This window comes from Schistocerca gregaria, chromosome 1 (genome assembly GCF_023897955.1).
Source record: "Schistocerca gregaria isolate iqSchGreg1 chromosome 1, iqSchGreg1.2, whole genome shotgun sequence".
NCBI lineage: Eukaryota > Metazoa > Arthropoda > Insecta > Orthoptera > Acrididae > Schistocerca > Schistocerca gregaria.
Window position 1 is genome coordinate 1031071807 of NC_064920.1, and position 12959 is coordinate 1031084765.

General features: G+C 36.4%; 1 protein-coding gene across 1 annotated transcript in view; it reads right to left on the reverse strand.

Moving 5' to 3' along the window:
- Window positions 1–9943, reverse strand: part of LOC126279093 (traB domain-containing protein) — a 153891-nt gene extending 143948 nt beyond the window's left edge. The window contains exon 1 of the mRNA XM_049979563.1: window positions 9366–9943. Coding sequence (XP_049835520.1) covers window positions 9366–9660 — 295 coding nt within the window. The 5' untranslated portion in view covers window positions 9661–9943. The remainder of the gene's footprint in view (window positions 1–9365) is intronic.
- Window positions 9944–12959: the final 3016 nt, after the last annotated feature.

Here is a 12959-nt window from a genome sequence, read left to right on the forward strand (position 1 = left end):
GGGAAGGGAGTGAAACAGGGTTGTAGTCTCTCCCCGATGTTATTCAATCTGTATATTGAGCAAGCAGTGAAGGAAACAAAAGAGAAATTCGGAGTAGGTATTAAAATCCATGGAGAAGAAATAAAAACTTTAAGGTTAGCTGACGACATTGTAATTCTGTCAGAGACAGCAAAGGACTTGGAAGAGCAGTTGAATGGAATGGATAGTGTCTTTAAAGGAGGATATAAGATGAACATCAACAAAAGCAGAACGAGGATAATGGAATGTATTCGAATTAAGTCGCGTGATGCTGAGGGTATTAGATTAGGAAATGAGATACTTAAAGTAGTAAAGGAGTTTTGCTATTTGGGGAGCAATATAACTGATGATGGACGAAGTAGAGTGGATATAAAATGTAGACTGGCAATGGCAAGGAAAGCGTTTCTGAAGGAGAGAAATTTGTTAACATCGAGTATAGATTTAAGTGTCAGGAAGACGTTTCTGAAAGTATTTGTATGGAGTGTAGCCATGTATGGTAGTGAAACATGGATGATAAATAGTTTAGACAAGAATAGAATAGAAGCTTTCAAAATGTGGTGCTACAGAAGAATGCTGAAGATTAGATGGGTAGATCACATAACTAATGAGGAGGTATTGAATAGAATTGGGGAGGAGAGGAGTTTGTGGCACAACTTGACTAGAAGAAGGGATCGGTTGGTAGGACATGTTGTGAGGCATCAAGGGATCACCAATTTAGTATTGGAGGGCAGTGTGGAGGGTAAAAATCGTAGAGGGAGTCCAAGAGATGAATACACTAAGCAGATTCAGAAGGATATAGGTTGCAGTAAATACTGGGAAATGAAGCTTGCACAGGATAGAGTAGCATGGAGAGCTTCAGCAAACCAGTCTCAGGGCTCAAGACCACAACAACAACAACAACAGGTGGGTGCTGAATAATTTAACTGTTGGTTGAGGAATTGTGCCTTAAGCAAGAGACCGTTGGAAGTTTGTCTCACCCAGACATGTTGCAACACTTTTTTGTGTTATCTTCAGTGGATTACTTTATTTCCTTCCTTACATGAAACTACTGAATGTTTATGTTGGTAGCTGTGGTCTGCTGCACAATCAACAACTTATAATGGCTTTGATGTTGGGTGTTTGTCTCCTTTCTTTGAGGTGTGATAACACGCCGAGTTTTACTACTGTTGTCGTTTCCCAGTCATTTCTGTGTCTTCACCACCATTATGTAAGATTTATTTTTGCACCTTAATAAGGTCATGTAAATCATCAATACAAAGAAGGAAAAATAAAGTTCTTAGCAAAGAGCCTTGTGACACTCCACACTTTGTTGATGATTTATTGGATAGATGGGATGATGTTGATATGACATTTTCTTTAATGTTATTATGCCTTAAAATCACCATCTGCTGCCTGTCTTCTAGGTAAGATCTTATACACTGATTTGGGATCCCTCCGACACCATTTTGAGCTAATTTGTGACTAAAAAAGATAATGGTCAATTATGTCAAATGCTTTTGAGAGACCTACAAAAATACGAGCATCCAGTGCTTTAAAAAGAGCTAAGTAAAAATACATAGCTGTTAGGCCTAATGAAGATTTGGACTTGCTGAAGCCATGCTGTTTTGGTGACAGTAATGAATTTTTTTGTAGTGTAGCTTTGATTCCTATTGTTGAGAAAACAATGAGTTGTGATGCTGTAAAATGGTTTTTTACTTTTTCAGTGTCCCCTTTTTTTCTGAACAGATGAGTTACTTTAGCTGCTTTTACACTTCCGAGAAAGATTTCAGTTGATAAGGATATGTTTACAGTATACATCAGTGGTTTTATTGCATAATGAGAAGAGTTTCTGAATATGCAATCTAGCACACCATCCAGCCCACAAGAATGTTTGTTTTTGACTGACCTCAGTATTTGCTTCATCTCTCTCTCTCTTTCTGACTTCTTGAAGGAACACAACTTAACAATAGTATTTAAATAAATTTGGTAGCCACATATGTCTGTATTCACACTGATTTGCTATAAACATAAAATACATGTTAAACTTATGAGCTACCTCTTTTCGATCTGAGAGTGAGTTATTTTCAATTTGCAGAGATATATTCTTTGGTGAAAAACACTCTGTGCCAGCTTCTGCTCTAATAGCCTTTGAGACAGCTTTCATTTTATTTTTTGCACTTGAAATGTGGTTCTTATTTGCCATCATTTACAACCTTGTTGAATATCCCCCCCCCCCCCCCCCCTCATGCTTGCCAATAAACTTCCACATTGTGTGTGTGTGTGTGTGTGTGTGTGTGTGTGTGTGTGTGTGTGTGTGTGTGTGTGTGTGTGTGTGCGCGCGCGCGGGCGCGCGCGCGCGGCGCGCGCGCGCGCGCGCCTGCAGAAATGAGATTTTCATCTGCACTATTAACACTCTTCATAGCCCAGTACCTCAAATACTAAAGTACACCAGTAACTTGACAGCATTTTTTTCTATGTGCAGAGCCTACAGCTAATTGTTGTATGGGAAAGTGAATGAAATGTAAAGATTTATTGGCAGTCAAACTTCTTGATTTATATACTGGTGTACAAGAGTACGGCGTGAAATAGTATGTGTGGCAGGAGAATGATGGCAGAATTTTGAAAATAGAGGAAGAAGGTACATTACAGAATCTTATTGATCATATTCTCACCATGTGACTTAAATTTTTTGAGCACGGCTACTTTAAGAGAGAGCAATCCAAGAACTATCAGAGTTATAAGCGATCACTACCTTCCGAGAGTGCCAACTGCCATGATGCAAATCTACTTTTCTGAAAAATTTACATGTGTAAGTCAAGATGAAATTCAATCCGCACATTGACAGCAGAATCAAATTAGTATTTTTACTGCCATGATTTGGCAATCAGGTACTTGTCACCCCTACGTGTTGGTATCTGATAATATGGACCACACAAAAAACACTGTCATTCCCTATGTTGATAGATTTCTTGAAGAACAGCCAAAAAATATTAGACAAGATACAATGTGGTCAGATGGTCCTGCTTCCCAGCTAAAAAAAGATATATTGCAGAGGCTATAAAAGTTTTAAGTAAGAGTCATGCCAAAAGAATTACATGGAACTGCTTTGCAACTTCTCATGGAAAGGAGCCATTGGATGGAATTGGTGGGGCTGTCAAATTCCAAGTTTGATCTCATGTGATAAGCGGGACATGTGTTGTAAACAATGCAACAGATTTTTGTAAAAGCATTGTTGAATTATTCTTCTAATGTGACAGCAGTTCTTATGGGTGAAGAAGACTTTAGCCAAAGAAGCAAAAACCTACATCTCTCTGACTTAATCAAGAACTGCAAGCGTTTCTTAAATATTTCTACAATTAATCACTTGTAACTCTATAATAATTAAGTCGTAGGACACACCACTACATCAGCAGCAGAGGAAAACACTAACAGAACAAAAACATCACTAGATATACAAGTAGATGACTGGGGTAGTGGTAAAAATGTGACAATTCATATTTTCCTGGTAATGTTACTAAAATTGGAAATTGTGAGTTTATAGTTGACGTTATGATGAAAGATGGGAAGTTTTGGAACTGGCCTAAAATTATAGATGAGATATACTACACTAAAGACAATCCTGTCAGAAAAGTGAACACTCAAAGTGTTGTAAATTCCCGTGGTTATTTCAAGTTTGACTGTGATCTGTGACAAAGTAACGTGAGTTACCATATGTTGCAATGCAAGTTACCTGTTCATTACGTTTTAATATTTATTTTATTGGAGATTAAATGTTTGGAACTTTGATAAAACACTTGCAAGATCTTCTAGTATTGTGTGTAAGACTTACAAGAAATGTTCACATAAAACAGAGCAGATTTTGTTATTTTATGTATTGTATGCAAAAGCCATTTCTTAGAAATGTAACTTGAGTTACCAAGAATAATTATAAGATATGATTTTGAGTCATTCCATGTCAAAACAACACACTTTAAATAAAAATTTTACCTCATCCTCTAAGATTTTCCTGAAAGTTGGTATACTACAGTGGGTACTGAAACTAAGAAAACTACCAAATTTCAATATTTTACTTCAAACCATTCCTGAAATATGGTCATGTAAACTTTTCAAAAACTGGCCAAAAATGTGTGAATGGACTTTTTTTTAAATTGCTCTGGGAGCTGCCCTAATTGAGCTAGAGAACTGGGAAAGGCAGCATTTTTCATGCTCTCTCCAGTGAAAGAAAAAAAAACATAGCTTCTAATTAATGTTTTTCAAAATGGTAATTAATATTTTGATTTAATTTTTTTTACAAAAGTACATAATTGAAAATTTTCAAAATATTTCCATAACTACTTCATACTGTTGTAAATCACATGGCAAAATATAAATGTGGGATGATGATGGGTTCGATGTTAAAAAAAATAATTATTCCGAACACTTGTTTTTCACTAACGGCCCTAGTTTGACCAAACTGACCTTTAAAGTAGTACTAAATAATTAATGGAAAATTTCATATAAAGATGTAAAAGAAATACTAAGAAAGAGATAGAGGGGCTGACCAGTACTTGCCTCAGCTCAGTACAGCCGACAGATTCACAAAAAACAACCGAAAATTTAAGTTCCTAGCTTTCGCAATAAATGTTCCTTCATCAGGGAGGAGAGAGGGGAAAGAAAGGGAAGAAGGGAAAGTGGATCTAGTTACTCACAACCCAGGTTATGAAGCAACAGGGAACTCCCTGATGAAGGAACATTTATTCCGAAAGCTAGGAACTTAAATTTCCGGTTGTTTTTTGTGTATCTATCGGCTGTACTGAGCTGAGGTAAGTACTGGCGAGCCCCTTTAAGGTAGTACGTCAGTAGAGGACCGTATACATAGGGCTTGATGTCTGTACAATAATTCAGAGACTGGAGCCATTGTTGAGATGATGTAGTCTGCATTGTTACCTTCTAAGGCTTTGTGTGCCTAAAGCATTATTGTGCACTGTGGTTTTAGTGCAAATCAATTGTTACCTCTGTGTTGACCAGTCTATATCTATTATATTTAATAGTTCATTTTCAAGTAAATGTATACATTGAAGGACAGTTTATAAGTGGTTTTTGTATAAATATGGAACCAAGTAAAAAGTGCAGTGCTGTAATCCATTGAAAAAGTCAAATCATTTTATTAGAGACAGAAAAAAAAAAACTGAGAAATATCACAACATGGATGCCCAAATTATTTCCTCAAATACCAAGTGGTGCCATGATTTGTGATAAATGTAGGAAAGATGTAACCAAATTGAAAAAGACACCAGAGCCCATCAGTGATGAAAGTGTTGGGAAAAAAAACCATAATGATTCTTACAGGTCCACCTGAAAAGTGGAGTGTCAGGAAAATAATGAGGGAATTTAATGCTCCTAATTACATTGTTTGGCAGTCCAAAAAAATTTTGAAAGAGAAAGGATTCATGGAAATGATGAAATTAGCAGGGCAATGCCAGGTATTAAAGATTGTGTGACAATTACAGAAACAAGTGAAAATAAAACAAAGAATATCAAAAAGACTTATTTTGTGTAACCTTAAAGAATCTTACGAGCATTTTAAAGACAAGTTTCCTAACATAAAAATATGTTTCTCTACATTTGCTGAGTTGAGACCAAAACATTGTGTATTAGCTGGGCGGAGTGGCACACACACTGTCTGCGTGTGCACAACTCACCAAAACATAAAATTAATGATAGAAAATGCCAAACTAAATACAATAACAAACAGCAGCTTGAACAATTATAAGCATTGCACTGCAAAAATGCTTTGCAACCCATCATCAGTTGATTGCAACATGGGAAACTGTGAATACTGCCCAGGAGAAACTGTCATACGTAAAATTTTATAAGACTCTTTTTCATAAAAACTTAATTGAACAAGTTCAGTTCCGACAGTGGATGTCAGTTTACCGATGTAATCTGGAAATTGTTCAGAAAACTTCTGAAGAATTCATAGATTTATTTTGTAGTAAGGTCTTGATTTTGATTCGGCACGACTTCATTGCCAAGCAACAAGAAACATTCCTTAACTCCACAAGAGAAAACCTTATGGAATCTGAATTTGTTGTCATATGTGATTTTTTAGAAAATTGTCCACTGGACAAGACAACAGATTACCATTCATCCTTATGTTATATATTACAAACAGGAAGACAAAATTGAGCACATGAGCTTTATCATTGTTTCTGATTGCCTGGATCACAATACAAGTGCTGTTTACACCTTTCAAAAGAAGCTAATTTCATATCTAACAAATTTCAAAAGATTCCAAAAAAGATATACTATTATTCTGACAGTTCTGCTGCTCAGTATAAAAATAAGAAAAACTTCCTGAACCTTTGCCTTCATGGGGAAGACTTCTACATAAAAGCTGATTGGAACTTTTCAGCCACAGCACATGGGAAAGGGCCTTGTGATGGAGTAGGGGGTTCAGTAAAGAGACTGGCAGCTCGTGCAAGTTTGCGAAGGCCACACCAAAATCAGATCCAAACTGGACAAGATCTATTTGAGTGGGCAGTAGATAATATCACAAATGTTGATTTTGCATATTCCACTCAAGAAGACTATGCTGCTTCAGAAATAGTCTTAAAAAGCCGACTTGAAGAGGCATTGACAATCAAAGGAGCATAACAATTTCAAGCTTTCATTCCCAACACTACATCAAAATTAATAGTCAAATACTTCTCAGGTGATATGCAGAGTTGGGAGAGGGAAGTAACTACATCACCAGACAAACTGAAGTTTCAAGATGTATCAGGCTATGTCACCACTGTATATGGCAGAAACTCGTGGCTTGGGTGCATTTTAGAAAATAAAAAAACCAAGAACTTGAGGAAGTGAAAATAACTTTTCTTCATCCACGTGGACCAGCTAAGTCATTCTCTTATCCTGCACATGCAGATGTCCTGTGAGTGTCAGTTGTGGATGTTCTCACAAAAGTGAATCCATTTACTCCGACAGGGTGAACATACATTCTTAATGAAAGTGATGTAAACCAAACCCAATCAGCTTTATTAAAATGTAATACGTGAAGTTCCAAGACAATTTATTGGGAAACTGCTTTCAACTCAAAACTTAATTTTTGCCTCAGGTTAGTGTTAATGTATATTTTATAGAAAGGTGTTTCAAAATTATTGTTAGTATCTATTGTGTTAAATTTAGCTATGTGCAGATACCTGTTACTCAAAAACAAGCATTATGTATATAATTTGTTTAATAATTCCATTTCAAACATCATGGACCAGAACTATTATGTAAATACTTGTACTTATTCATACTTTATTTCAGTTTGTAGTTAAATGCTCAATTTCTTGTTTTTGTTCCATCAGTTAATATACTCTTAGTGAAGTTGTATGAAGTTAAAATAAGCAATCAATGTTTTGATATTTCTAATACTTTTTTTACTTACCTTTCATTATATTTTAAAGAAATTCCAGTTTGTTGAAGGTCAATTTGGTCAATCTAGGGCCGTTAGTGAAAACCAAGAGCCCGGAATATTTTTTTTTTTTACATGAACGCATCATCATCCCACACTTTTATTTTGCCATGTGATTTACAACAGTATGAAGTAGTTATGGAAATTTTCAATTATGTACTTTTTGTAGAAAAAGTTAAAATTAAATCAAAATATTAATTACTATTTTGAAAAATGTTATTACTTAGAAGCTATGTTTTGTTGTATATCCCTGGAAAGAGCATGCAAAATGACACCTTTCCCAGTTCTCTAGCTCAATTAGGGCACCTCCTATGACAATTATGGCTGATTTTTGAAAAGTTTACATAGCCATATTTCAGGAATGGTTTGAGATAAAAAAAAAATTGAAATTTGGTATTTTTATTAGTCTCAGTGCCCACTATACGTATACCAACTTTCAGCAAAATCTAAGAGGGTGAGGTAACATAGGTGCATTGATTTGACATGGAATGACTTTTATAAATGTAGTAATGTAACAATGTTTATAGAGCATTCTGTATTAAAGTATGTTTTGAGATGAAAAAATATTTAATAGAAACATTTCCTTCTGTTAATCGTCCAAAACCTATAATATAAACATCACTTTGTAACATGAATTACCACGAAATGACCCAGATACACATTGCAGAAACTGTCAAATACGGTATTCACTTCAGTTTTACAGTAGACATCCTCCCATGTTTGCCCTGACAGTATAAAATTGAACACTCTGATACTGTCATCACTGAACTCTCAATGATCAATTATTTTAGTTCTTGGCCCAAATTTAATGCCAGTGTTTAGTTCAAGGGACAGGAGCTTTGTGAACCCTGTAACCTAAATTTATAATGTTGGTGTTATAGTTAAGCTCACGTAGTCTTACAAAAATTTGGTCAACAGCGTTTCTAGTTGGAGAGTTGCTGTCTGTATAAAACCAAAACTGCTGGCTATACTTAACATCTCATTTCTATAATCGGAATCTTGCAAAAAGACCACATTTAAATCTCCACACACAATCGATTTCATTTCATCACATTTTATATCATTTAGCAATCTTTCGAAATTTTTAACGAAAATTTACCAGCCCAATACCTATCAAAACAGCTACTGATAGTTCACACACTTATTTCTTGTCGGGTTTTGATACTTTTCTACTGCTGTATAATTTAAATTTTTTTTTCAAAAATAGCTGTTCCATCACACTTACTATTGGTTCTGCAATAAATAATTGGCAAGTTTGCATACAGGGAACATAGTTGACCTAACATAGTCTTTGCGAAGCCAACGTCCAGTTACACATGCAATCCCGGTATTCAGTTCACAAATGCAGACGGTAGTAACATTTTTTTTTTCATCGAGACTTAATACCACGTCCAGTAGTAAATTTGCGAAAAGTTGTGTGCAAGAAATGCCACCACTTACATGACTTAGATGTACATTCCTATTATTGAATAAATTACGTTATTTTTCTACCTTTCTTAAAAATAGTACCGGTCAAGGAATTGTCCAGATTTCACCTTGGAGTTTTACTGTCTGTATTCCAAGCTGTCATTGCTTCCTATTCGTTGTAGCACTGGATTTTAACTATCTTTAATTTTATTCTGTTTTCTAATCAGATTCTTTTATGCCAAGCAAGAAATTGTCATTTTGGTTTAGTAGAAGTATATTTCCAAGGCTACCTATTAATAACAAACATCGGTAATCGTATACGTAATTTGTCAGACAGCAGCGTCTTTCGCTTATTAATGTCAACCTAGGTTCGTTTCACATTCTTGAATGATCTTACGCGCGTTAACAATAATCACAAAATGTTCACTAATGTAACCAAGCCCAAACATGTGCCCACTTCCTAACAACCGTTATGGTAAATACCAGTCTTGAATGAGAAGTGTCAAAAATATATACTTACCTTCCCCTTCTACTTCATCAGCATTACTTAAACTCTCTGAACTATTATTACGCTTTCTTTTCGCCGTTCCTAAAGCATCTGTTGTTGCACTTTCCTTCTGAATAAACGCTGCATTTAGGTCTTTCGATGGTTTTCCGGCGGGATTCCGATTGTTGTCACCTTCTGACAAAAGAATATTGTCCACATTACTTGTCGGAAGACTATTTTCCGTTCTGCCTTCTATGTTAATTCTCACATCTGGTGACACACTTGGTACACCACCAGCTGTTCGCTCGTGTTCCAGTAAATTTTCCATGCCGTATACACTATACTTCCACAATTCTGATGGGCTCGTTGAGGCCAGTACCTTTAGAGACAAAAACTTTGTAGTTTTCGGCCTCTTAGTATATTACGAGCTATACAGCCCCTCCAAATAAAAGACAAGGAAACACAGAACTATTTAAAAACTGACAACACCCATGCTTCCGTTCCAATTTTGTCCGTGAATCACTATACCTGACACTGACGTGCACGGTTGGCACACGCATTGAACCACTATCAACAAACACTTTCAGCAGACCTAACAACCAAAGATATATATTTTTTGCTGTGCAAAGATCTTATTATCATTACACAGTGCTTAAGTAAATACCTGTAAAGTTTGTTTTATTTTCGTCTATAATTTTCTGCAAATAATGCGTGGACTTAATATACAAGTAGCCGTTTATCTACAATGGGTTAGTAGTTTAGAGAAATAAAATAATTATTGATAGATTCACCAAACCATGTTTGTCTAATTAAGCATTTATAGCATTAATCCAAGTTAGTTATGGAACTAGAAATCATCATGGATATGTACACAGCAATGCCCCACATAAAAAAAAAAAGATGTTATACTAATGCAAGATATCTTCATTATGCTACCTATAGGACAAAAAGGAAGGAGTTGAAAAGATACAAATAGCTAGTAGATTTTATACTATTGTAGAATTGTGTGTGCACTGCCTTCATTCGCGAATAACTAACAACTATTTTAAATAGCGCATATGACATTTCATACCCTGTGGATCCATCTTCGGATTCTATGGTCTCTACAAAATCTATGTAGATCCTTTTCTCTTCTCGTATCTAAATGTGGTTACAAATTACCTAAACATCTACTTTGGCAGCAGTTTCTAAACATATCTTATACTGGTACAACCATGAGTAGTTTGCAGGGGAAAGGGGAATGACGGTCACATATGGCCATGAGCCCCCCATCCCACAATGCAACCTGTTGTATATTTTATTAAAAGCATTTATATTTCTCAACATATCAATTACAAAAAATCTTAACTGACATGCAGTTAAGTTAAAGTAAGTGTCATCAAAATGACAAGAAATTCCAAAAAATTACAAGAACATTTTAATAAAGGATGCTTTTCAGTTAGCTGCCTGAAGTCTAGTCCAAGTGAGGACTTGCAGCCTAACAGCCTGCAGAAAATAATCAAGCCAGGTAAAGGCACCCTCCACAATGTGACCACACCTGGTCCTGAGAATAAACCTGCCTTAGTTACTATGACCATACATGGTGAACCAGCAATTCACAGAAAGTTCAGTAAGGTGAGACAGAAAGGGAAACAACAACAACTCAGTAACAGAAAGACTGACTGTACCTCCATTTATATGGCCTCGTTGCCTTAATTCGAATGTCTGTGTTGACAGTCTTAATGTTAAAGTGAAATATTGATAAGTATGAGAGTACACATTGATTTTATATCATGTAAGTCATGACATCAGAGTTGAGAGTGTTTGTAGCTATTTTAGTTCTTAAATCAGCATCATGACAAACATACTTCTCAACTTTATTTGTACATGCCATGTTACTGTGCTCTAATGCCTCTGCCCCAGGGGTTTTTCTAGACATGGGATGGACTGTGTGTTTCAGTATTCCTATGGGCTTGTCATCCGTCATTAATTTCAAATTAGGCTTTCCAGCTCTTGCACTTTCTTCTCAAAGGAAAGTGGAAAACTATATGCACACCTGTGCCAACTTCCCAATCTAGAATCACCCAACAGACTGAACAGTATCCGAAAGGAAGTCACCAAAATTGGCCAAGGCAGAGAGACTGAGACTGACTTTTGGTTAAGTTAGGAGTGTGGCTCTGCAAATAAGGACTGGCATAATGCTCTGATTTTATTAAAATGCCAATTAACTGGAGAAAATATTGCAGTGTATCTGGTAGTTACAGCCAAATTATTAAGAACAGGAAGAGATTGTGACGTGACGTGCTTAACACCAAAATCATATCACCAAGTCCACCACTGTATGGGTAACTATGAGGAACATTTCTGAACATGGTGGAAAGTGCCAAGTTACTGAGCCAATTTGAAAGAATAGTCTACAGTTGAACATGAGGAACAACACAAGCACAGAACTTTTAACCGGAGAGACAACTATAGCTGGCCAGAAATCACAATGCCCTAATTGAAAAGGCAATAGATGTTTTTGTTCTGTGAATGAGGAATTTCTTAACTGCTCCTTCTTTAACTGGAAGATGCAGTCAGCATAGTAGATTCATCATGGCAAGGTATCTAGTTACCATAAACTATAAGAGATAGTCAAGTCAAAATAAGACAGACATAAAAAAGTAAGTAAACTGTTTACTATGTCAAAAATAATCTCCGTAACTGTTAATACATTTATTCCACTGTAAGACACAATGGCCAGTGTCTTCATGGAAAAATATTTGCAGTTGCCTGCAGAACCATGGTTGAACCCAGGCATGCACCTCTTCATCTGAAGCAAATTCACAGCCATGGATGTCTCTTCAAGGCTCCAAAAAATATGTAAATCACTTGGGTGGAGAGAGAGCAGGACCATATCGAGGATGAGTAAGGGTGTCCCAGCAAAACATCTGCTGCATACTCTACAGAAGTGTGGCAACAAGTGGGTTGCCCAGGGTTGTTTCAGCTATGCTGAAACCTAATAGGGGGACACACAACCCCTTTCCAACACACCGCGGGAGGCAGTCTTAATGCCACTCCTGGCACTAGGAGAGCACTGTATTTTTGATAGTAGTAGTAGTAGTAGTAGTAGTAGTAGTAGTAGTACCTCACATGGGGAAGTTCTGGAGTGAATAGGGAACTGTCATTTGGTCTATGTTTTTTGAAACCAAACAATTATTTAGCCTGCTTCCAATTGTGGTTAAAGAGGTATCACATGACCAACGGTAACCTGAATACTTGAGACAGTTATACAGCAGACTTTCCTATGCAGACATCACCTAGTCTGTGTATTTTTCAATCTTTAGAAGGCCTGTAATGCCACTTGGGGAGGTGCAACATCCTTGGACAACAAAATCAGTATTGGTGCTGGGTAAACTTCCTCGCCTTTTATGGTTCTTCCTATCTTTTTATACTCCAGATATTGTGAAGTAAAGTTGTTCACATTCATAGCATTCTTTAAGCAACACATGGCTAGTGATAAATGAACAACAGCAATACTGGTACCCAGACCATTCTCTGGATCTCCCAGGAGTTGCACACAATGACACATCAACCAAACAGCAGAAACAGCTCTTCTCAGAGATTATTAATGAGGAACATGGGACCAATTAACCAACTCCCCCAAAT